The sequence below is a fragment of the Myotis nattereri genome (genome assembly GCF_964212035.1).
Source record: "Myotis nattereri genome assembly, chromosome: 14".
Lineage (NCBI taxonomy): Eukaryota > Metazoa > Chordata > Mammalia > Chiroptera > Vespertilionidae > Myotis > Myotis nattereri.
In genome coordinates this window covers 32,039,137-32,064,325 of record NC_138089.1, presented here as the reverse complement: position 1 = coordinate 32,064,325, position 25,189 = coordinate 32,039,137, and the positions used below count along the sequence as shown (strand labels likewise).

The 25,189-nt window shown below is 42.1% G+C and overlaps 1 protein-coding gene across 4 annotated transcripts in view; it reads right to left on the bottom strand.

Annotated features, from left to right (window-relative positions):
• The window catches only part of CEP70 (centrosomal protein 70), a 54,129-nt gene that overhangs the window by 1,826 nt on the left and 27,114 nt on the right, over positions 1-25,189 (bottom strand). For all 4 annotated transcript variants that reach the window (XM_081106161.1, XM_081106162.1, XM_081106163.1 and 1 more), the window contains 6 exons: positions 17,674-17,776; positions 10,708-10,878; positions 5,688-5,834; positions 5,015-5,183; positions 4,217-4,331; positions 1,983-2,062 (listed from right to left, as the gene is read on the bottom strand). In XM_081106161.1, the coding sequence (XP_080962287.1) occupies positions 1,983-2,062; positions 4,217-4,331; positions 5,015-5,183; positions 5,688-5,834; positions 10,708-10,878; positions 17,674-17,776 (785 nt within the window). The remainder of the gene's footprint in view (positions 1-1,982; positions 2,063-4,216; positions 4,332-5,014; positions 5,184-5,687; positions 5,835-10,707; positions 10,879-17,673; positions 17,777-25,189) is intronic.

Sequence of the window (25,189 nt, the reverse complement as noted above, 5' to 3'; positions counted from 1 at the left end):
GTCTGTACAATTACGTGAGTGAGCCTACATGGTGAAATCCCAGGTAGAGACCATCTCTCTCCTGGGTCCCTAAGGATTTCTTTGCATGAAACATAGTCCTATCCTTAATTCTTTTGGAAAAATTTCTCATTAGGATCGCTCTTAAGTATACTTTTTAGGATGAAACCTATCTATCTAATAAAAGATGTGAAGCTTCCCAAAGTACAAATATCAGATGCAATGTATTATAGAGGTTAGCCTGCTCCAGCTTCCCAGATAAATCAGTTCAGGTTTTTCTCCACCAGCTTCTTTCTGAATCTGATTTTTCTTCCTAAAACGATCTTTTCCCAATCAGCCTAAATCAGACTCTGTCTGAAATCTCCTGGCTACTGAGGAAGCACAGTCCTTTCTCTGATTATCTAAACTCCATGCCCTACCTGGTTTGGCTCAGTGGGTAGAGTGTCAGCCTGTCGACTGAAGGGTCCAAGGTTCGATTCAGTCCAGGGCACGTACCTTGGTTACAGGTTCCCTGATTAAGGTATATGCAGGCGGCAACCAATTGATGTGTCTTTCTCACATCGATGTTTCTCTGTCTCTCCCTCTCCCTTCCACTCTCTCTAAAAATCAATGGAAAAATATCCTCAACTGAGAATTAACAACAAAAAATAAAAAAAATAAAACTCCAACCCTACTTAAAGTAAGCCCCAATGGCAGGTTCTCTAGATTCTCACCACTTCTTCTAGATTATTCTGCTAGGCCACTGTTCATAAACCTTACATAAAACATGCTTCCTTAGTATCCACCTTTCTCCCTCAATGTTTAGCTGGATTTGGGTCGTTCTTCCTTTTGCCTAAACACATGACCCATGTTGCTTAAGCTTCTGACTTCAGTCAGAATACTTGTCTGGATCCACTTACAAAGAATCGAGATAAAAGAAAGGAAAAAATATAAGCAAATTTACAACATAGAATTTGGTTCACACATTACATCCTGGTAAAGTATAAGAGCACGCTATTATCTAACCCCATTCTGAAATCGCACATATTTTCTCACTAAATGGGAAATCTACCTGATAAATGAACCTCACAGAGAAGAATCTTGGCTGATACGAAAATTTTCTCAGATTATATGAAAGGAAGAAAGTCCTTCTCCATACCGGATATTCAGTACATCACTCTGTAGGAGTAGATGCTTAATATAACATCTAGTAATAAAAAAAGTCATGCTTGCCAAAACAGATTTAACTTTCCCAATGTTATATATATTTAACTCCAGAATTCCAACTGTGACTAAAATGCAGACTTCACCTGCAGGGAGACTTGGCTTCTTGAAGCAAATGATCTCACATGAACCATGCTGATAACATCTGAGAGGAAGTTTGTATAGAAGGATTCTAAAATAAGTGTTACCAGTACATCCATTAAAATATTTATTAATAATGAGAACTTCACTATTTAAGTTAACTATGCAGAAGCAAGTAAAATCATATTATTCTATACTAGGGATCAAACCCACAACCTGAGTATGTGCCCTGACAAGAAATCAAACCTACCACCTTTTGGTGGAAGGGACACTGCTCGACCCAACTGAGCCACACCAGCCAGGAATCATTTGTATATTTAAAAAACACAGTAGATAAGTACTATCTTCTAAAAGGAGCAAGAGGAGGAGGAGGAAGAGAAAAAACACTACCCAAGGTCATAAATTCTATCACAGTGTCAGGACCTAGCCAGAGTAAATTGTCACTTCTCATCTTAAGGTCCCTGGACAAAGGCAGCCCCTTACTCCTTAAAGGATATGTGCTTCTTTGTTCTGTAGGCTAATCCCAAACACCTCTAACTGCAAGCTAAGAGTGTTTTGCAGAACTACTCATGGTTTCCAGACACTTTCTACCAAACACTCTAGGTGAAAACACTAATTCAGTGGCTAAGGAGAACGATCTTCGCTCAAACCCAATGACATCTTCAGACTTGAAATTTAAACACCATTAACAGAGATCTTACCTAAGATTTCAAGTAGATCATTAGTGAATGCCTGAAACGCTGGAAAAAATTCCTCGTGTTCTTGCAATTTGATGATAATGCTTAAAAAAACACACAAAAAAAACCACGCAGTTTACACTGAATTTCCAACTTAAAGTTCTTGCATCTGATTGAATATAGAACATTTTCAAAATAGAAATTGTCCTGCTAACTTAAATATAAATTTAATAATTTACTGTAATAATTTCTTTTGAGCTCTTCGTTCATCAAACATCACTTTTCTAAAATATATATATCTTATTATCAGTATAAATATCTGTTCTAAGGTTAAATTTAGGTAAATTCATATAAAGTTTCCCTACCATGTAGCTCAAGGATTCTTAAGAGACCATGTTCTATAATATATTAAAAAATAATTGGCTTTCCCCTAACCGGTTTGGCTCAGTGGATAGAGCGTTGGTCTGCGGACTCAAGGGTCCCAGGTTCGATTCCGGTCAAGGGCATGTACCTTGGTTGCGAACACAGCCCCAGTGGGGAGTATGCAGGAGGCAGCTGATCGATAGTTCTCTCTCATTGATGTTTCTTTTTTTTTTTTTAATATATTTTATTGATTTTTTACAGAGAGGAAGGGAGAGGGATAGAGAGTTAGAAACATCGATGAGAGAGAAACATCGATCAGCTTCCTCCTGCACGCCCCCTACTGGGGATGTGCCCGCAACCAATGTACATGCCCTTGACCGGAATCGAACCTGGGACCCTTTAGTCTGCAGGCCAATGCTCTATCCACTGAGTCAAACCGGTGAGGGCTCTCATCCATATTTCTAACTCTCTATCCCTCTCCCTTCTTCTCTGTAAAAAATCAATAAAATATATTTTTAAAAAATAGTAATTGGCTTTTATAGCCAGTATTCTCTTAAACATGAAGTATTAGTAGCCAGTAAAATGGTGGGAAGGGGAAAAAGATCAGTAGTGAGATAAATGATCCTTTTAAAAGCATCAAGTAGCCTAGCCCGTGTGGCTCAGTGGTTGAGTGTTGTCCTATGAACCAGGAGATCATGGTTCGATTCCTGGTCAGGGCACAAGCCTTGGTTGTGGGCTTGGTCCAGGTCCCTGGTGGGGGACATGCAGGAGGCAGCCTATCAGTGATTCACTCTCATCATTGATGTTTCTGTCTCTCCCTTTCCCTTCCTCTATGAAATCAATAAAAATATATTTAAAAATAAAAGCATCAAGAATCAGAAAACTAAAGTGTCAGGTTAGGAAAAGGTTCTTCTTAGAAAATTTATAGAACATATGGAATAGTGTGTGTTTCCATTCCAATATGTTATAATATAAAGTTTGTGTGGGGGGTGGGGAGGAAAGATTTTATAATAGAGATGCCTAGCTTTAAAAAAAAAAAAAAAATCCTTGCCCTAACTGGTTTGGCTCAGTGGATAGAATGTCGGCATGCGGACTGAAGGGTCCCAGGTTCAATTCCGGTCAAGGGCATATACCTTGGTTGCGGGCACATCCCCAGTAAGGAGTGTGCAGGAGGCAGCTGAATTGATGTTTCTTTCTCATCAATGTTTCTAACTCTCTATCCCTCTCCCTTTCTCTCTGTAAAAAATCAATAAAATTTAAAAAAAAACAACTCCTTAACATTTTATCTTCTAATCAAATATGTAGTGTACTAAAAATAGAACTTGTTTATACATTCTAAACTCACATGAAGTTGCTAACAAGGTTTGAATTTCTCCACATATAATTTCCCCTGGGAACAGGCTTATAGCAATAATGCTAAATTATGTAAACATATACACCTTATGTAAGCCTATAGGCCAGTGATGGTGAACCTATGACACGCGTGTCAGAGGTGACACGCGAACTCATTTTTTTGGTTGATTTTTCTGTGTTAAATGGCATTTAAATATATAAAATAAATACCAAAAATATACATCTTTGTTTTACTATGGTTGCAAATATCAAAAAATTTCTATATGTGACACAGCACCAGAGTTAAGTTAGGGTTTTTCAAAATGCTGACACGCCGACCTCAAGAGGTTCACCATCACTGCTATGGGCTCTACAATCTATTTTTATCTTGAAAATACTTGACATTCTCTCCATCCCTAAGGTGTGAGATTATTTTAGATTTTCAACTTATTTAAAGGATGCTATTCTAAACAGGAAAGGTAAAGAACTTAAAAAGTTGTGTCTTTAATTTCACCACTCTAATGATTCTGAATGATATTTTGCAAGCTTTTTAAAACAAATACCTTTGGAGGTCCTCAGGTCCCAATACCTGCATAACCTGTTCATTCATATCCTCATTAATCATCCTACACAATTTTCCAACTGTGCTTACTAGCACACACAATGAGGATGAACTATCTGCAAAAAAATAAAATAAAAGAATAAGGTATTTTAAGCTAAGATTAGGAAACAGCCTAAATGCCCATCAACAGATGACTGGATTAGAAAACTGTGGTACATCTACACAATGGAATACAACACTGCTATAAAAAAGAAGGAATTCTTACTATTTTCAACAGTATGGATGGAACTGGAGAGCATTATGCTAAGCAAAATAAGCCAGTCAGTGAAAGATAAATACCACATGATCTCACTCATTTGTAGAATATAAAGAACATTATAAACTGGTGAACAAAAATAGATACAGAGGCAAAGAAGCATCAAACAGACTGTTAAACTATTGCAGGAAGGTGGGGGAGGGTTGGGGGGGGATAAGACATAAACTGAAGGACTTGCATGCATATAAACATAACCAATGGACAAATGGACACAAGACACTGGGGGAAGGAGGGGGAGGGCATGTGCCGGGGGGGGGGGGGGTCAATGGAGAAAAAGGAGACACATATACTACTATTTGTAATACTTTAAACAATAAAATAAAAGAACAAGGTATTTTTAAAAGAGAATTCTCAAAATCATTATCAAACCAATTATCCTTCACTTATCGTGAATTTTTTTACTTTAAATTTTTTTACCTACTTTTTGTTGATTTGTTAGGAATAATTCTTAAATGGGGGCCCAAAATGACTAAGGGTCATCACCTAATTCTAAGAGTTCTTGGAGGTTTCTCACAGCACTGTTCAGTTCTCCAAGCCTAGTATAAACTTCATTCATTCGGGGATAGACTCCATTTAAAGAAGGCACATCAAATAATTTTTGGAAATGAGAAACAATAGCTTGCAAAGTTTTAAAGTTTGGTTTGTTCCTGTCCTGTCCAAAAGAGGGAGAAAAAGGAAGTTCACATGTTAAAAATAATCCCAAATCTTTAAAAAAATAATAAAAACTTTAAAAAGAGAAATAAAGTCCTAGTAGACTATCAATATCCATATTGTTACCAATTTTAAGATTACATCCTATATAATCTATATAATAAAAGGCTAATAATGCAAATTGACCAAACTGTGCAATGACCGGTCACTATTACACACACTGACTGCCAGGGGGAAGACAGTCAACGCAGGAGCTGCCCATGGCCGGGCTCAAGGCTGGAGAGCGCAGTGGTGGTGGCAGGACTAAGGATGTGTGTGTGTTTAAGAGAATATAAGTATTTCCTGCCTCGTGGCAGCACTAAGGATGTCCAACTACTGGCTTAGGCCTGCTCCCGGACTGCAAGAGGGCGCAGGCCAGGCTGAGGGACCCCCCCCCCAGTGCACAAAATTTGTGCACTGGGCCTCTAGTTAAAATATAAACATTTTCATAAATATTAAGTATTACCTTTTCCTTATTTTCAACTTCTTCCAACATAGTATCTACTATAAACAACAGATCTTCAACTCTGATACCTTCCTTTTCATCCTGCTTCTTTAAATTATGCCAAGGCACCAATTCTGCAGATAGTGTTTTCAAGGACTTATACAAATCCTTTATAACAAAAGAAATAACAAGATTTTATTGGTTTAAAAATAAGTTTCCATAAAAATACTAATAAAATATAATTATGTTTCAATGTCTTTTTAAAAATCAAGATTTAGTCCTAACCAGTTTGGCTCAGTGGATAGAGCGTTGGCCTGTAGACTCAAGGGTCCCAGGTTCGATTTTGGTCAAGGGCATGTACCTTGGTTGCGGGCACATCCCCAGTAGGGAGTGTGCAGGAGGCAGCTGATCGATGTGTCTCTCTCATTGATGTTTCTGGCTCTCTATCCCTCTAATAAAAAATATATATTTTTTTAAATCAGTATTTATGTTAGGATTTACTAAGTACATTAATTATTATCAGTATTGTTTTTAAATACCATTACCAGTTTAGGAAAGCCTATTAAAATAGTTTTTTCCAGGTAAACATAGGCCTTACATAAAACATTCTATATTAATTGTCTTTGAACTGGATGTTTTAAGCAATTATATATTATTTTATTATTAGCTTATGTAATTTAAGTAATTGGTTTGATTATTGATGGATAAAAAATAAGCTTGTTCTTTATATTTTGGCCTTGAATTTTTCATAACAGACTTAAGATGTAATTCACACAGCATAAAATTCACCCTCTTTAAGTGTACAATTATTTTAATATATTTACAGAGATATGAAGCCATTATTTAATTTCCGAGCATTATTATCAGCACAAAAATAAACCTGCACCTACTTGAAGTCATTCCCCATTCTGTCCTGACCCTAGGCCCTGGGTAACTACTAATCTGCTTTCTTTTTCTATGGATTTGCCTCTTCTGGGCATTTCACATAAAATGGAATCATATAACAAATGGCCTTTTGTGACTGGCCTCTTTGATTTAGGATAATATTTTCCAGCTTCACCCATACTATAGCATATATCTCCAAGCAGGTTTTAATTTGAAAGGATGACTAAATTAATTATATTTAATCTTGATGGTGGCCTACTTAGTTTTCCTGGTCTAGACACGTTGCCCTAATCTATTTTAAACTGTATGGGGGCAAGGTTACTGAAAGTTTAGAACTTTAGGACTGGCCAACTGCTAAACAGATATTTACTGAACGTCCACACGTGCACGGCCCCGTACTCGGCCCTTTAGAACAATGCTGTCCAAAAGAAATGTGAGTCAGAGTAATTTTAAATTGTCTAGTAGCCACACTTTAAAAAGAGAAACACTTGACATTAATGATTTATTTAACCCAATATATCTGAACTATTATCATTTAATATTTTTTTCCACACTAAGTCTTCTAAATGGTGTATTTTATACTTATAGCACATCTCAATTTCAATGATCAAGGCTGTGTGTGGCAGGTGCTTACCGTAGTAGTGCAATTCAGAATACAGAAAGAAGTACCAGGTATATAGGAAATTCCTTTTCCAACTCTTTTAGTCCACCACTTATTTAACATTTTCCAATTAATGCCCAGACTTCACATATTGATATCTTTAACCTTTCATTTGGTAAGAAGGTAATTACCTATTGTAGCAATTCAAGGCAATACATTCAGTGTCAAATGAATGTTTTAAACATTAGGTGACACCAGAATATTTTAAAAAGTCCAAAAGTTGCAGCGTAATGAAATCTTCATTAACCAACGTTCCAACAACAAGATGCAGTCATAAACAAATGGCCTATGGTACAAACCACACCAATTATAAAATTTTGCTTGAGAATAAAAGTCTTAGCAAGATTAAGCAGGGGAAGATGTCTGATGTACTTAGCAGTGCAGGATGGCTGTAAGCGGTCCATCAAGCAAGCCCTGAAAAACCTAAAAGAGGGTCTTCTAGATTCTCCACACTGCTCAGCTAAGGGATATAGAAGTACAGGTCATGACTGACTTTGGATGGCTGGCCTCTGGAGCACTAGGGGATGGGAAGGCTACAGCACACCACAGCATTGGGCTGGGAAAGCTACAGAGTCTGTAGCTCAACTTTCCGGGAAATGTGGGTGGTGGAAAGACGGCAGGAAGGAGACAGCTAGCTAGCTAGCTCACGCTTTTTCTATCCTTCTCTTTTACGCCAAATCTAACTTGAGAAATAAACTAAGTTGGGAAAATGGCTGTTCCAAACTGAGAGGCTGCTACAGTATAGCAAACCTTTCATATGAGGAGACCTCAAAGAACCTCATGTACTTCCTCAATTTGGATCCCGATTCTGCAGTATAAGGTAAATACCTGACACACGGCCCCAAATCTCTGAGTTACTTCAGTGGCAAGGCCACTAAGTTCCTGTTGGGGGTCCTCAGGATATTCTAATTATAAAACTAACTCTCCTTGTCTCCTTCTAGTGGGAAAAATATACAGTAGCAAGAACTCACCACCACTGTAAAGCTTTTCCTGGGAGCTCCTTCCTCCTCCAGAATTTGGAGTACAAATTATTTGCATCATTCACTTGGCACTTCATGGCCTATCTGTTTTCATTTCTTCCTATGGTAAATTTTATTTCATATATTTTAGCATGTTTTCTCTCTCTAATTAATCTGAACCTGTGTTCACATTTTCTGATACCTCCCACAATGAACACAGTAAATAACCAGTAACTATCCATTTCTTTGATTCTTCCTTTGCCTCCTTTCTCTTCTAATCTTTCCCTTGTCTTGGGAAGGCTGGGGCATTTTTTTAGCCCATCTACCCTGAGAAGGAGTAAAGTAATAGTAAAGTAATAGTCAGCACTATTCTCTACTACCGGAAGAATCCCCTGACAAGTAATAATTTGGAAAATGCCATGATTTACATAAGTAATCACTAATTATTTCACTCTCTTCTAAGATATAAACTGGAGGAACTCAAGCCTATAAAATAGGTATATTAATTCAACACTGTCACTCAATTAAAAATTTTCCTTTTTTATAGCTCTACTGAGGCCTAGTTAAAATGGGAAGAAAAAATTAGGATGAAATGTGAAGATTCTTTCATCAGTTACAGGTGTGTTTTCATTAAAAACTTTTAAAATTCAGTACTATCTTCTCTATTTTGTTGCCTTGGAATGTGTTATTCTGCTTTATTCTTTTGACAAATATTGAGCATTTATTATATATCAGGAGATTCCTTGGAACACGCCAGAGGACAAAGACAAAACCCCTGGAGCTTATACATTCTTACTCGTATCTTCTGAACCGTTTATACTTCCTGTGATAAGGCTTCTACTGACAAATACTATTACTGAATCACACCTTCATGAACAGAGGAATGCTATATATGTATTAGTTATTGAAAAATCTAAAATTTATTTATTTATTTATTTTAAAATATATTTTATTGATTTTTTACAGAGAGGAAGGGAGAGAGATAGAGAGTCAGAAACATCGATCAGCTGTCTCCTGGGGATGTGCCCGCAACCCAGGTACATGCCCTTGACCGGAATCGAACCTGGGACCTTGCAGTCCGCAGGCCGACGCTCTATCCACTGAGCCAAACCAGTTTCGGCGAAAAATCTAAAATTTAAAGGGTACAGCCCTAACTGGTTTGGCTCAGTGGATAGAGCATTGGCCCGTGGACTGAAGGGTCCCAGGTTCAATTCCAGTCAAGGGCACATACTTTGGTTGCAGGCTCAATCCCCAGTGGGGGGTGTGCAGGAGGCAGCCAATCAATGATTCTCTCATTCATGTTTCTATCTCTGTTTCCCGCTCCCTTCCTCTCTGAAATTAATAAAAAAATATATTAAAATATATATCTATATAATTAAAAAAATAAAAATTTAAAGGGTACAGAAATTAAATACTATGACTTTAGCAATTCACCTTTCAGTGAGCTACTCAACAAAAACTGGAAAAACCTGAAGTTAATAAAAAATATACAACTCTTGCCCTGACCAGTTTGGCTCAGTGGATAGAGCATCGGCCTGCGGACTGAAGGGTCCCAGGTTCGATTCCGGTCAAGGGCATGTACCTGGGTTGCGGGCACATCCCCAGTAGGAGATGTGCAGGAGGCAGCTGATCGATGTTTCTCTCTCATCGATGTTTCTAACTATCTCTCTCCCTTCCTCTCTGTGAAAAATCAATAAAATATATTTTTTTTAAAAAAAGAATATACAACTCTTGCCCTGACCAGTTTGGCTCAGTGGATAGAGCATCGGCCTGCGGACTGAAGTGTCCTAGGTTCGATTCCGGTCAAGGGCATGTACCTTGTTTGGGGGCACATCCCCAGTAGGGGGTGTGCAGGAGGCAGCTGATCGATGTTTCTCTCTCATCGATGTTTCTAACTCTCTATCCCTCTCCCTTCCTCTCTGTAAAAAAAAAAAAATCAATATATATTTTTTAAAAAAACACAAAAACAAACAAACAAAAATATACAACTCTCTAAAGTGAAGGAAATTTCATCTTCCATGGATAAAAAGAATAAGTAATAGCAGTATTGGTTAGGTATCTGACCAAAATCTGCTCCACAGAATAGACATGGAGATAAACTTTAAAAGAAAAAATAATAATTTTAAATATGAAGAGAAAAGGAACATTCCCAATTAAAATGGAATGAAGGATAAGACATTACATTTAAAGAGGATTAAGGGCCAGGAAAATCTGTACCATGGGGATACCAAAAAGAGGGAGATGAAGGTAGAACAGGGAAGCACCTAGAAGTCAAAGTGGATCTACTATAGATTTCCAACAAGGCAATGAGCCTAAAAATGTCTTGTTTGGTAGAACCTTACAGGAGGCAGCTTATAGTAATGACAACATCAAGCAGGCAGTACTTACAATGGATATGTAAGTAGCAAGATTAACATTTAATACGATAAGCTGTTTCAGCTTTACAATCAAACAAAACAAATTACGCCTAGCCTATTAATAAAGTCCACAACGCCAATAGATTTTCTAAGCATGTAAAGACTATACAACCCCTTACCTTTAGGGAAGTCAGTTGATCTGCCCACATTTCTAGGATAGGAACAAGATGCTCAAATCCACAATCTTGATCAAAATTTTTATTAAAATGTTGGACTCCTCCTTTGCTCTGTTTATAAAGTATTACTGGAGCTCTTGGATTGTGAATAATTGAATTGATGCTACTCAGTACCTTTAAAAAAAAAGGCTGTTTTTAGTTGAAATTTTTACCATAATCCTTTAAAAGTGACATAAGTAAAAGGAGTGCTTTATATGTCAATGTAACATCATTTTCAAATTTAATTTGAGGCGGTCATTAAGAAGGTCTTTAATAAGACTGACACTTGTAATATTCAAAAGTACAATAGTTTCATCAACATGATTAAACGTAAGTTCTAATAAGAACCACAGATTTCACAAAAAAACTAAAATGTATTTTTAACTGATGTAGACTTGAAAGTAGTTATGTAGTTATGGCCTATTTTAATCCACATAGAGAAGAAACGTCATCCAGCTATCCTTAGCTAGAGTTCCACATTTCCCTATTCCTATCTTCTCATATTTAAGCTAATTTGGATATTAAATGGGAGCAGTTCTTGATGTTTCACAGCTTCAGCTGAAGTTCCGAGTAAAGACAATGAATTACAAAGCCCAACACATTCTAAAGAGAAATCCTTAAAAGCATCATGCAGGTCTTGCTAAAAGGTGATCAAACTGATCCTGGATAGTGACCAGACTAAGAAAATGTTAGCGATTCTTTGGACAGGATTTACCAAGATTAATGTATTTTAAAGGAGTGACAGAACTAGTGAGTGAAAAATGCTGTGCTATTTTTCTTTTCTCCCCATAAAAGCTATAGGTCTCTTGAGAATTTGGCTTCTGATGCTTACTTACAAGCAGTTTGGTTTATTGCTTATTTTAGTGCATTTCAGTATGTCACTTCTATTATATTTAAATTATTTTAATACAATTTTAATGGGAAAATATTTCCCTCCACTAAATTATCAATGAGAGCAAGATCTTTAATAAGACTGACGCTTGTAATGTTTTGGAAGTACAATAGTTTCATCAACATGATTAAACATAAGTTCTAATGAGAACCATAAACTTCACAAAAAACCTAAAATGTCTTTTTAAATGATGTAGACTTGAAAGTAGTTATGACATATAGAATCCACATAGTCCTTCTCCTCCTGCCTCAGACCAAAAGTAAGGAGGGCAATAGCACTCCTAAAAGAGACCAGGGAACTGATGCTAGCTGAGCTTCAGAAGTTCATAGGAGAGGGAAAGAGGGGAGTAAGGGAGAAAGAGAGACTGACAGACAGAGGCAGACATAGCGACATTGCTCAGTTGCCTCCATATGTACCATGACAAAGATTCGAACCCACAACCTTGGTACGTGCCCTGACCGGAATCGAACCCATGACTCTTTGATACCTAGGACGACGCTCCAACCAACTGAGCCACACTAGCCAGGCTGCCAGATTCACTTTTTAAGAGAAGCTACAAATAAGAAGTTAATAAGCAAAATCCCTTAATTTAAAATATATCAGTAATTAATTTAAAATTTTTTAAAACCCTGGGTAGGGCCAATAAAATAAAAATGCAGGCCCAGTTAAGTCAGTAAATAATCAGGCTTAACTACACATCTAGTCAATAAATGCTCATCTACCTATTCTATAAAATCAGTAAGGTAAGATCTCTATATCACACCGCATAGAACATTAAATTTCAGATGAACTAAATAACTAAATTTAAAAAAAGAACCATACAGCCCTAACCGGTTTGGCTCAGTGGATAGAGCATCGGCCTGTGGACTGAATGGTCCCAGGTTTGATTCTGGTCAAGGGCATGTACCTTGTTTGCAGGCACATCCCCAGTAGGGGGCGTGCAGAAGGCAGCTTATTGACATTTCTCTCTCACCGATGCTTCTAACTTTCTATCCCTCTCCCCTCCTCTCTGTAAAAAATCACTAAAATATATTCAAAAAAAGAACCATACAAAGACCTTAAGAAAATTTACGCCCTCACCGGTTTGGCTCAGTGGATAGAGCGTCGGCCTGCGGATTCAAGGGTCCCGGGTTCGATTCTGGTCAAGGGCATGTGCCTTGGTTGCGGGCACATCCCCAGTGGGGAGTGTGCAGGAGGCAGCTGATCGATGTTTCCCTCTCATTGATGTTTCTAGCTCTCTATCCCTCTCCCTTCCTCTCTGTAAAAAATCAATAAAATATATTTTTAAAAAAGTTACTTATATAATAGTCCTATCTAATAAAAGAGAAACATGGTAATTAGCATACGACCGCTACCCTTCCCATTGGCTAATCAGCGAGATATGCAATTAACTGCCAGCCAAGATGGCGGCCGGCAGCCAGGCAGCTTGAAACTAACATGAGGCTTGCTTGCTTTAGTGACGGAGGACTGCAACGTTCCCCGCCTGCCTTGCCGGCCTCTGAGCTTGCAGTTTAAGAAACATTGTAACAAATATAGAAGCTAAACAAAACCCCAGAAACCTACTTTCAGCGAGCCCGGGATCTCAGAGCTGGAGTTATACATTGTTTCAATTATAGAACCCAAACAAACCAGATACCTGCTTTCAGCAACAGAGGCCTCAGAGCTGGAGCCAGAGCTAAAGCTGGCCCAGAATAAAAAAAGAAAAAGAAAAAAAGGAGCAGTTGGGAGCTTCAGTTGGCCTGAAAACAGCCCTCAGCCCCTCACCCAGACTGGCCAGGCACCTCAGTGGGTACCCCCACCCTGAAGGGTGTATGACCAGCTGCAAACAGCCATCATCCACTCATCCAGGCTGGCCAGGCACCCCAATGGGGACCCCCACCCTGATCCAGGACACCCTTCAGGGCAAACCAGCCAGCCCCACCCATGCACCAGGCCTCTATCCTATATAGTAAAAGGGTAATATGCCTCCCAGCACCGGGATCAGCGGAGCCGTGAGGCCTCCCAGCACCGGGATCAGCGGAGCTGAGAGGCATCCCGGCACCAGGATCAGCATGACAGGGGGCAGTGCCCAAACCCCCTGATCGCCCTGCGGCTCTGTGTGTGACAGGGGGCGGGGCCACAACCTCCCTATCCGCCCTGCTCTGTTTGTGATAGGGGAAGGCGCCCCAATCTCCTGATCAGCCCTGCTCTGTGCCTGATACGGAGGAGCCCCCCAACCCCCTGATCGCCCTGCGGCTCTGTGTGTGACAGGGTGCAGCGCCCCAACCCCCCCCGCCCCCGCCCACGGGCCCTGCTCTGTGTGTGACAGTGTAGAGCCATAACCTCCCCATCAGCCCTGCCCTGAGTGTGAGAGTGGCGGCGCCCCAACCCCCTGATATGCCCTGCTCTGTGAGTGATAGAGGGCGGTGACCCAACCCCCACCCCCCCTCACGGGCCCTGCTCTGTGTGTGATGGGGTAGAGCCATAACCTCCCCATCGGCCCTTCCCTGAGTGTGAGAGTGGCGGCACCCCATCCCCCTGATCGGCCCTGCTCTGTGGGTGATAGAGGGCGGCGCCCCAACCCCCTGATCCGCCCTGCTCTGTGTGTGACAGGGGGTGGTGCCCCAACTCCCCTATCAGCCCTACTCTGTGAGTGACAGGGGGAAGCTCCTCAACCCCCTGATGGGCCCTGCTCTGTGCATGACAGGGGGGAGCTCCCCAACCCCGATTGACCCTGCACTGTGCGTGACAGGGTAAGGAGCCCCCACCCCCCTGATGGGCCCTGCTCTGTGCGTGACAGGGGGCAGCGCCCCAACCCTCTGATTGGCCCTGCTCTGTGCGTGACAGGGGGTGGCGCCGCAACCTCCCCATCGACCCTGCCTTGAGTGTGACAGGGGCGGTGCCCCAACCCCCCAATCGGCCCTACCCTGAGCGTGACTGAGGGTGGCATCGCAACCTCCCAATCCGCCCTGCTCTGTGCATGTCAGAGGGTGGTGCCCCAACTCCCCAATCAGCCCTGCTCTGAGCCCGACCAGGGGCGGCACCTAGGGACTGGGCCTGCCCTCTGCCAGGCCTAAGCCAGCAGGGCGTTATCTCCCGAGGGGTCCCAGACTGCGAGAGGGCACAGGCCAGGCTGAGAGACCCCCCTCCCCTCCATAGTGCACAAATTTTTGTGCACCGGGCCTCTAGTAATCTACACTAATAAGAGAAAAATGATAATTGGCGTACGACGCTAACCTTTTCATTGGTTAATCAGGGCTATATGCAAATTAACTGCCAACAAGATGGCGGTTAATTTGCATATGTAGGCACAATGCAGGGAGGCGAAAGGGAAAGCAGGAAGAAGCCCCCTGCCACTGACAGTGATCAGAAACCCAGGGGGGAGCTAAGAGCTGGGGGGCAGGGCAAAGGTGGCCCCAGCCCCCCAGCCATGATCAGAGAATCAGGTGCCTTTTCCGCCCTGGCTAGTGATAGCAGGAAGTAGGGGTGGAACCAGCGATGGGAGCTGGGCACGGTTGAAGCTGGCAGTCCCAGGAGCTAGGGGTCCCTTGCCTGGGCCTAAAGCGAAGCCCACGATCGTGGGACCGCTGCAGCTGCGGGTCCCCGCTGCCCGGGCTGGACACCTAGGCCAGAGGCGTTAGGCCTGGGCAGGGGCGGAGCCTGCAACCAAGGGGAGCTGGGGGTCCCCTGCCCAGGCCTGACACCTCTGCCGGAGGCCTCAGGCCTGGTCAAGGGGCCGATCCGGTGATTGGTGATCGGAGGGTGATGAGGGTCAACTCCTCTGGCCGAGGCAGCAGGCCTGGGCGGGGGGCTGGGGGTCCCCTGCCCAGGCCTGATGCCTGGGCCAGAGGCATCAGGCCTGGGTGGGGGGCGGAGCCGGGGATTGGGGGGATATGATGGTCCCCTTGCCCAGGCCTAAAGCCTGGGTCAGAGGCGTCAGGCTTGGGCGGGGGATGGAGCAAGCGATCAGAGGGAGATGGGGGTCCCCTGCCCAGGCATGATTCCTGGGCCAGAGGCCTCAGGCCTGGGCGGGGGCCAGAGCCAGTGATCGGGGGGAGATGGGGGTCCCCTGTCCAAGCCTGACACCTCTGGCAGAGGCGTCAGGCCTGGGAAAGGGGCCGATCAGGCGATCGGAGGGTGATGGGGGTCTACGCCTCTGGCCGAGGCATCAGGCCTGGGCAAGGGGCAGAGCCAGCAATCGGAGGGGTCTTGGGGTCCCCTGCCCAGGCCTAATGCCTAGGCCAGAGGCATCAGGCCTGGGCTGGGGGCAGAACCAGTGATGGGGGGAAATGAGGGTCCCCTGCCCAGGCCTGACGCCTCTATCAGAGGCGTCAGGCCTGGGCAAGGGGCCGATCATGCGATTGGAGGGTGATGAGGTCAACGCCTGAGGGCTCCCAGTATGTGAGAGGGGGCAGGCTGGGCTGAGGGACACTACCCCCCACACACACACCCAGTGCACGAATTTCGTGCACCGGGCCCCTAGTAATCTAATAAAAGAGAAACATGCAAATTGACCATACCTCTGCTACACCCACCAGCCACACCCACCAGCGCCCACCAGCCAATCAGGAGCAAATATGCAAATTAACCCAACTAAGATGGCGGTGGTCATGGAGCTGGAGCAAGCAGGAGGCTTGGAGGCAATGGAGGAAGCCAAGCTTACCACTTGCCTTGCTGGCCCTGAGCTCCGCTCAAGGCTACAAAGTTTCAATTATAGAAGATAAATAAATCCCAGATACCAGCTTCCAGCCGCCGTGGTCACAGAGCTGAGCGAGCAGGAGGCTTGGGTTGCCCCCAGCAATGGAGGAAGCCAAGCTTCCCACCTGCCCTGGCCGGGCCTGGGTTCCACTCAAGGCTACAAAGTTTCAATTATAGAAGATAAATAAACCCCAGAATAAGAAAAAAAAAAAAAGGAGAGGCTAGGAGCTTCCGTCGCCTGGGGGCTTGGCCAGCCTGAAAACAGCCATCAGCCCCTCACCCAGACTAGCCAGGCACCCCAGTAGAGCCCCCCACCCTGAAGGGGCTGTGGCCAGCCTGAAAACAGCCCTCAGCCTCTCACCCAGGCTGGCCAAACCCCCATGTGGTGAGGGTCCCCACTGGGGGGCTTGACCAGCCTGCAAACAGCCATCAGCCCCTCACCCAGGCTGGCCAGGCACTCCAGTAGGGACCCCCACCCTGAAGGGGGTGTGACCAGCCTGCAAACACCCATCAGCCCCTCACCCAGGCTGGCCAGGCACCCCAGCGGGACCCCCACCCTGATCCAGGACACCCTTCAGGGCAAACCAGCCAGCCCCCACCCGTGCACCAGGCCTCTATCCTATATAATAAAAGGGTAATATGCAAATTGACCCTAACAGCAGAAAGACTGGGAATGACTGGTCACTATGATACACACTGGCCACCAGGGGGCAGACGCTCAATGCAGGAGCTGCCCCCTGGTGGTCAGTGAGCTCCCACAGGGGGAGCTCTGCTCAGCCACAAGCCATGCTGATGGCTGCCAGTACAGTGGTGGTGGTGGGAGCCTCTCCCGCCTCCTCAGCAGTGCTAAGGCTGTCAGACTGCAGCTTAGGTCTGCTCCCCGCTGGCAAGTGGACATCCCCTAAGGGCTCCCGGGCTGCGAGAGGGATGTCTAAGCCAGCAGGTGGACATCCCCCAAGGGGTCCCAGACTGCAAGAGGGCATAGGCCGGGCTGAGGGACCACCCCTCAAGTGCACAAATATTTTTGCACCAGGCCTCTAGTAATAATAATAATACCAAAAACAATAAAAAGGGGAATGGCTTAAGGATGGAGAGCAAAGGATAAAATCTTTCTAAAATCTTACCAGCTTTTTACTACCCTGCTTTGAACTAGGCCAAAGTCTCTTTTAAGGGTAAAGACAAATTCTAAGTCAAGCTAACTATAATGTTTTTAGCCAAACAGGTATGTCATGGCAAGACATGACAGGATAAGCACAACAAATACCGGATACAAATATTCCTTACCAACTGATAATTTATAACATTGCAATTAAAACCAAGGTTGACTACAAACACTAGTCTCTTTGCTAGCTATTCCATACCTGAAAGCATCTCTGGTCGATTAGGGCCTGCTGCTGGTTATCTTTGCGGGGGTCATCTTTTTTCTCTGTGTCCTCAGTCTTTTGACTGAGACACTCTTGTAATCTAGAGGGGGGAAAAAATCAAGATAATACAAAATGCTTTCCTACATACTGGATTAAGATAACAAACTCAGTCAATGATCCTGCTACCTTCTCAACAGCTTTATAACATTTTATGTATGTGTGTGTGTACATGTGCTCACACACATGCATACATGCATTTTTTAAAATTTAAACCATATTGTCACTGGAAATAAGAAGGTCCTCTCAATAGACCACAAATTAGAAGGAATTGCTGATAACAAAAGGGATCAGACTGAAGAAGAAAGTTCTAACCACTCCCCAACACTTGCAAAAAATATAGAATAGGAAAGAACTACAGTAAAGAATGGAAGCAGCTTCCGAGGGATCCAAGCTTGGAAGCTACAGAGAAAGGAAGCAAGAAGCAATGGGTAGGACAACTGGTTTGGGCACTGAATCAGCAAGAGCTAGAGCAGTGGTCACCAACCTTTTGGACCTCACGGACCACCGGTTGGCAACCACTGAGCTAGAGAGTATATAGTTCTTCCTTCTTCATGCTCCACAGATAACATGATGCATGGGCCAGTCAAGAGGGCATGAAAACCCAAGAGAACATTCATTATTCCAGGTGGCTACTAGAACGCTGGGGGAATCTCTTTGCCCAGAAACCTAACTATGTATGAATGTATCTACCTAGAAGCCAACCATTGCCCTTCTCCAAAAATTTCTGAAGTCAAACTGTAGTAGACATTCCTCCTTCCATCCTACCTTTGAAAAAACAGGTCAATTTATACCCACTTCAAATTAACTATCTTTAACTTTGAGTATGCCTATCAGTTTCCTATAGAACCTTGACTCATCAAACTGATTCCATGACTCATCTGTAAAATAGGATAGCAATATGCATCATGTCATTTGCCTGCTAAAAAACAATCAATTGCTTACCACTGCTTTGAGAATTAAATCTAATCTCCTTGGGTTAGCATTTGAATCTCTCCGTGCCGTTAGTCCTAATCCAATATTCCTACAGACTTCTTTCTTACCTCATCTCTTACTACTATCCTACAATTATCTACTCCAGTCACATGTATTGCCCTTGATCTTCACTCAATTGCTCTTCTCTGCTCTCTGGTGAGTATATGACAAAATAAAAATAAATTTAATTAATGGATTAGCTCTAGGCAAAAAGTCAGTCTCTTTCCTCTAGTAGGCACAAAGACCTCATAATCCATTTTCCAGTTGATTTCCCACCTATTTTCCATATTCACATACTTCACAGCTTTGCCTATAGGCAGTCAAGAGCATATTATCTAGAATACAAGAGACAGAAAAGCCAATATGCTCTCTAGTGGGAATACAAGTAAACCAATATATCTGAATTTAAATGTTAGTTAACTTTACAGTCTTGCTCCTTGAATTTAAATGTTAGTTAACTTTACAGTCTTGCTCCTTAAACCTCTGGAATGTTCAAACTGAGCAAAACAACCTTTGGAGTAGGCCTAAAACATCACTGTATTTCAAACAACTAAAGCTAACAGGAAAGCTAATTTTCAGACACTCTGGACTGAAAATTAAAGACATTCTTTAGAATAAGCACCACCATATGTAGCTAAACAATAACCTAGCTTACGTGCCCCTATAGAAATTCCTTCCTTTACTTACTAACATCAATAGAAACTCCTACCTTCTATTCATGTAATTATTCCCCTTCCCTTTCTCATAAACCATTTGCCATTACCCCAATTGGAACACTTTGGGTTTCCGCCTGAATCAGTGCTTCCTGATTAACTATTCTGTTGGATTTCAAACAAATGCTTGTCGCTCACTGTGGCTTTTTTTTTAAATTAACACTTCTATTCACATAATTGTTTCCTTCCTTTTCTCATAAAAACCCGTTTTCACCCTGTAATTGGGACACTGAGTTTCTGTCTCAATCTGTATTAAATTCTTTTTTATCCCACCAAAAATGCTGTTGTGTCTCATTTTGGCCTTTTTTTTTTTAAGTTCTTAGTTTACTAATCCTCTCATGAAAAATCTGCACAATTACCACAGAGAGTCACTGAAGAGTCTTGACTCGTTTTTGCCAGCACCAACATTGGCCTTTGTAGTTGCCGACTTTCTTCATTCTGTTCTTGCATTCCTTTCACTGTTTTCTTGAAGTCGTCTCTTTTCAGAGACCTTGTCTGACAAGTCTATGTTTGAGTTCATTTTTCTTTACATAATCCAAGGACTCATAAATCATCCCGAAACCAGTTTTGCCATCCCCAAAGTGAGCTCTAAATCCAAATACAAAGATAACATCTGGTGTGGTCTTATCCATTTTGGCTAGCTTTTCCCCAATTTCTGTCTGAGGTACTATTGCCTTGCAGGGTGAAGGACATCAATGACCATTTGTTTCAGCACAAGCAGTCAACTGGTCGTGAACTTTCTGGTCCAGCTAGTTACTGTGTCATTCATGATGGTGGCTGACCTTCAAGCAGTCAAGGAAAAGCTTTTTTTTTCCAATTAAGTTAATGTTTGAGAAACCTATATTGTAGCAGAATAGGCTGTACTCAGAAATATGCTAGGGTTGTTTTGTAGTTTCCAAAGCAGTGAGCAGGGCCTGAAGGCCATAAAAATCCCTAGGAGTGACTAAGGGATATTTTGCGTACTTAGCAGACACTCATTCCACATAGACAACTGCTTCTTTGTGGAGTCTGGGAAAACCAGAAAACTGCACTTCCAACTTAAAATATGCTGTGTTATCTCCATAAAATAACTTTCTGTGTGCAGGCACTTCAGAGCTTTCTATCTGTTGAAGCCTTTCCATGATCTCATGTGATTCCATTCCGAAGATGAGGAATGAGTTGAAAAGTAGAAAGCCAATTTTATTTTTAAAATCACGCTAATTTAGCCACAATGATACAAAACACATCTGCATCAATGTGAACCTCTCAAAGTTGTATGCTCCCTAAGTCCTTTTCCCTAAACTCCTACGATTTTGTAAATGATCAGGATGAAAAGGATTGTTCTCTTCAGTCTAGCAGTTACAACTCTAAAGGCAACTGTTTCTCTAGGAGGGGAGTCCAGCTCCAGCCCCCAATCCTATGTGTTATCTTTCAGGCCCAAACTGTAGGCAATTATACAGGCTGCCTGGAAAGCCTCATGGAGTAAAGCTGCCCCTTCCCCCACCAGACTGGGTGTACAGCCTTTGTGCATCACAATCTTTGAAGGGAGTTGCTGTCAAGAATTCAGTCCCCCTAACCTTTCCCCTCCCGGCTGGCCATGCTCATATGCATTTCTGCATTCCTAGCCCAAGTGTCTCCTTTCTGAGCCCTTATTATTGGGGGACTCTGAGAGAGGGAACTTTCACTTCTCCTTAACTGAAACACTTTTCTCCAGTCTGACTCTATTTTTCTACTCCTGGGCCGCCTCCTAGGCCCATGAAACAACAGGGGTCTTTTGTGCCAGGCCCCTAAGGCACTGAGATGCTTCCTCCCATCTGTCCTACATGTCACTGATGACCCTTGCCTGGGGCCATTCGCTGGGAAAACGGAACACCGAGGGCCCAGCCTTTTCCTTTTTGAGCCCTTGCTAACACTATTGCAGTAAGTGAATAATACCTACACTGTTAATGTCACTTGGGCTGGTTGGTGTACCTGACCACCTCAGTGGCTGTCATCTCAACTCTAGGTGATGAGACTCTTACTTTGTTTCCTCCTCGCAAAATACAAATACCACTGAAAAATGAAATGGAACTGTGCTTTGGTTATCTTGCAATGGCAAACCTATTTGATCACTTCCTAGCAACAGAATTTTATAATTAACTTGTTCATAATATTAACTCAAGCAAGAGGAGTCCATGTTTCCCCATGTTAAATTAATCACCTTCTCTGATATTGAAGGTTGGTTAGTTGAAAGGTAACTACAATTTTAAATGGAAAAACAACTGAATCTTCTTTGATTCTAAAAGGGAAAGAGACTTTCCCCTCCTTCTCTTGTAGTAATTCCTTTGGAAAACTTGTAGCTATAAATCCTGTCTCTGTCTCTTTAAGAATAATGTAAATCACCAACAAAAAGCCATCTCAGAGAAATCAACAAAAAACACACACACACACAAAAAAAAGAAGAGTGGCAACTGTGATAACAAGAAGGATGCTGTGGCTCAGTTAGTTGGGCATCCTGTGCACCAGGAGGTTGCCAGTTCAATTCCCAGTCAAGGGCACAAGCCCAGGTTGAGAGCTCAATCGCTGGTAGGGGGCATGGAGGAGGTGACGATCAATGTTGCGCTCTTGCATCAATGTTTTTCTCTCTTCTCCCTTCCTCACTCTATATTTAAAAAAATGTAAATTTGTAAGATTTACATAAGCCTCTTGCCAACTTTACATCTCTGTAATGCCTGCCGTCAAAGCTTTGGAACCATCTCTCTGAATGTGGACATCAGGGAGGGCTGTCCCTTGTCTCCGTCCTGTTGGAGGTTATCAAAGGCTCCTGGCTCTGAATTGTAACTTCTTGCTTGGCTAAGGTTATGAAAAGTTTTCTTTTCCCTTTGGATAAAGACAATTCACATGTATGTAATGGATAGCATCTGTTTGGCTGTACAAAAGGGTGAGATCTCTTTCTGTCTTTGCCATCTCTTTAGCAGACTGCCTATAGCACACATCAGTCTGGTTGAATGTTTATTCAATAATGAAACAATTTCTTTTTTTCTATTTATGTAGAAAGGATTCACTGGATTGACAGATTATATTTTTAATTATTTCTCCAACATCAGTTGTTTGAAAAATATTTTACCCCTGCCACTTAAAATAAAAATTTGAAATGTTTTACCTTAAAAAATTTTTTTCATTGGGTGTTTTGTTTGGTTCTAATTATTAGTATGGTGGTTAGGAGTGTGTGCAGAGATCTGATTTCTTCTACTTACCACCCATGTGATGCAAGTTATCTAACATTCCAAATTCTGTTTCCACATGTAGGTACTCAAAAAACAAAAAAATAGATTTTTAAGCCCTAGCCACTGTGGCTCAGTTGGTTGCAGCACTGTCCCATATGCCAAAAACAGTTTTAACTTCCAAATTTAAATTAATAAAAAATATAATTTCTTCAAATTTAGCAGAAAAATATGGCAGGGATTGGTTCTGAATCATAATTTAAAAGCTAATTGTGAAAAGTCAATCTAAAGACCAGAGCCTAGCCCTAACTGGCTTGGCTCAGTGGATAGAGTGTTAGCCTGCGGACTCAAGGGTCCCAGGTTCGAGTCCAATCAGGGGCGTGTGCCTTGGTTGCGGGCACATCCCCAGTAGGGAGTGTGCAGGAGGCAGCTGATCGATGTTTCTCTCTCATTGATGTTTCTAACTCTCTATCCCTCTCCCTTTCTCTCTGTAAAAAACCAATAAAATATATATTTTAAAGACCAGAGCCTAAATGAACAACACAAAACATATTTAGTTCATTCCTATTTGTGGTAGCTATATTCTATAAAGTCATAGATATGCTTATTAAACAATATACACTAAATTAGCAAAGATTAAACCACTGCTCCGAGGGGAAACACAGGTCAGGTTCCTGCATGCATCTGGTCACACTTTCTCAACTGTGTGTGAATGTTTAAAGACAGGGCTAACAGCACTATAACTCATGCCTAAATGAAGTTTACCTAGCGCGTGTATATTTTCTGTAAGGCACATCACAGCCTTCTTGTGTATACAGAAGAGTATGAGCTAAGGGTAGTAAACTGGGGGAAACACAGATTCTTCTTGGTGTCCCTCTATCTTCAGAGATAAGTTGCTCCTTTCCTCCTGGTACAGGGAGGGTACCTGTCACATGAGGGCTTGGGAGCCATCTCAGAGAAATCACCAATAAAAAGCCCAAAAATGAAAAAAAAAAAAAAAAAGAGTGGCATTGTGATAACAAGAAGGATGCTTGTTTACAGTATATAAGGGCTGAAACAAGAGGGCAGAACATCATCTTGTTCAACAGCTAGAAACATTTGTGTTGGGCATGTCCATGAGTGATTATGAAAGTGCGGCAAATACTGATTTGAGGATTAAAAATAAAATTTAGCAGGTAGGCAAGTTCACAAATATGCTATCTGCAAATAATAAGGATTGACTCTTATCTCTGTATATATAAATACATGCATGTGTGTGGGTATGTGTCTTCACTATTATACTTGCCTTGAAGTCAGTAAGATTCTTTTGTAGGGGATCAAGATATAGCACTACAAAATATGCCACATTGACATAAGAAATGTTTTAAGCTGAAGGAATTTTAAAATGGCAGGTGCAGGGCATGCAGGAGGCAGCCCATCAATGATTCTCTCGCATCACTGACCTCTCTCTCTCTCTCATCCTCTCTGAAAACGGCAGGTGCAGGAAGGTCTGTCTGACCTCCCTCTTCTTTCCTGAAGCAGATCATAAAGCCCTCCTGTGACAGGTACCTCCCTATAATAATACATATGTAATAATACATATATTAATTCATAGTTTTCAAAATATTTCATCCCAATGATCCCAGGAGGAAAGGAGCAACTTTATCTCTGAAGACAGAGGGACACCAAGAAGAATCTGAGTTTCCCCCAGTTTACTACCCTTAGCTCATACTCTTTTGTCCTATCACATTTTCCCACAACTTTCCACTTCATCAAACCTGGTATAAAAACACTCAGGTTTAACTGCATATTCAAATCTTCATTTCCTTAAGGATGCTCCTATGTCATATAAAACTTATATTCAATAAATTTGTATGCTTTTCTCATGTTAATCTGTCCTTGTCAGTTTAGTTTTCAGGCCCAGACAGAGACTCTAAGAGGGCTAATGAAAAGCTTTTCCTCTCTTACACTCTCTCCTCTGACTTATTACCCCCCTATAGCCTCCTTTTACTAGTTGTTTCTCAACCCAGTTTCCCATCTTGGCTAATTACCAATTACCTAGTTATTCAGGCCTAAAACTTAGAAGTCTTGATTCCCCTCTGCCCCCCAGCTGCCTATATTCAATCTATCACAATCTATCCATTCTAGTACTCCAAACACTTTAACACCTCCACCACTGCCACCTTTGATCGTGTCCAAAACTCACACAATAGCAACTCTTACACTATTTTACATTTAGTACTTTTACATAAAACTGTCATTTTTACTGGCCTTCTCCCGTTGTGTAATCTCCATGAGAGCAGGACCCTTTTCTATTTGGTTTACCACTGTAATTCCAGTACCCAGATGCCAAGCAGATAGTAGGAGGTTATCATAGGTACCCAAAATGTCAAGCAATAGTAGGAAGGGAAAAAATATTAATGGAATGAATGAATGAATGCAGCTTTCCCAAACCTTCACTTCTCTCTTTATTTAGTTTTCCTTCTGTACTATTTTATTTAATTCAATATATAATTCTTGGATATCCAGAATACTTGCCTTTCACTGTGGCATGTGTTGCCACAGGAAGAAGGGAATACAGCTGTCACTAAAAACTGAATCAACTTA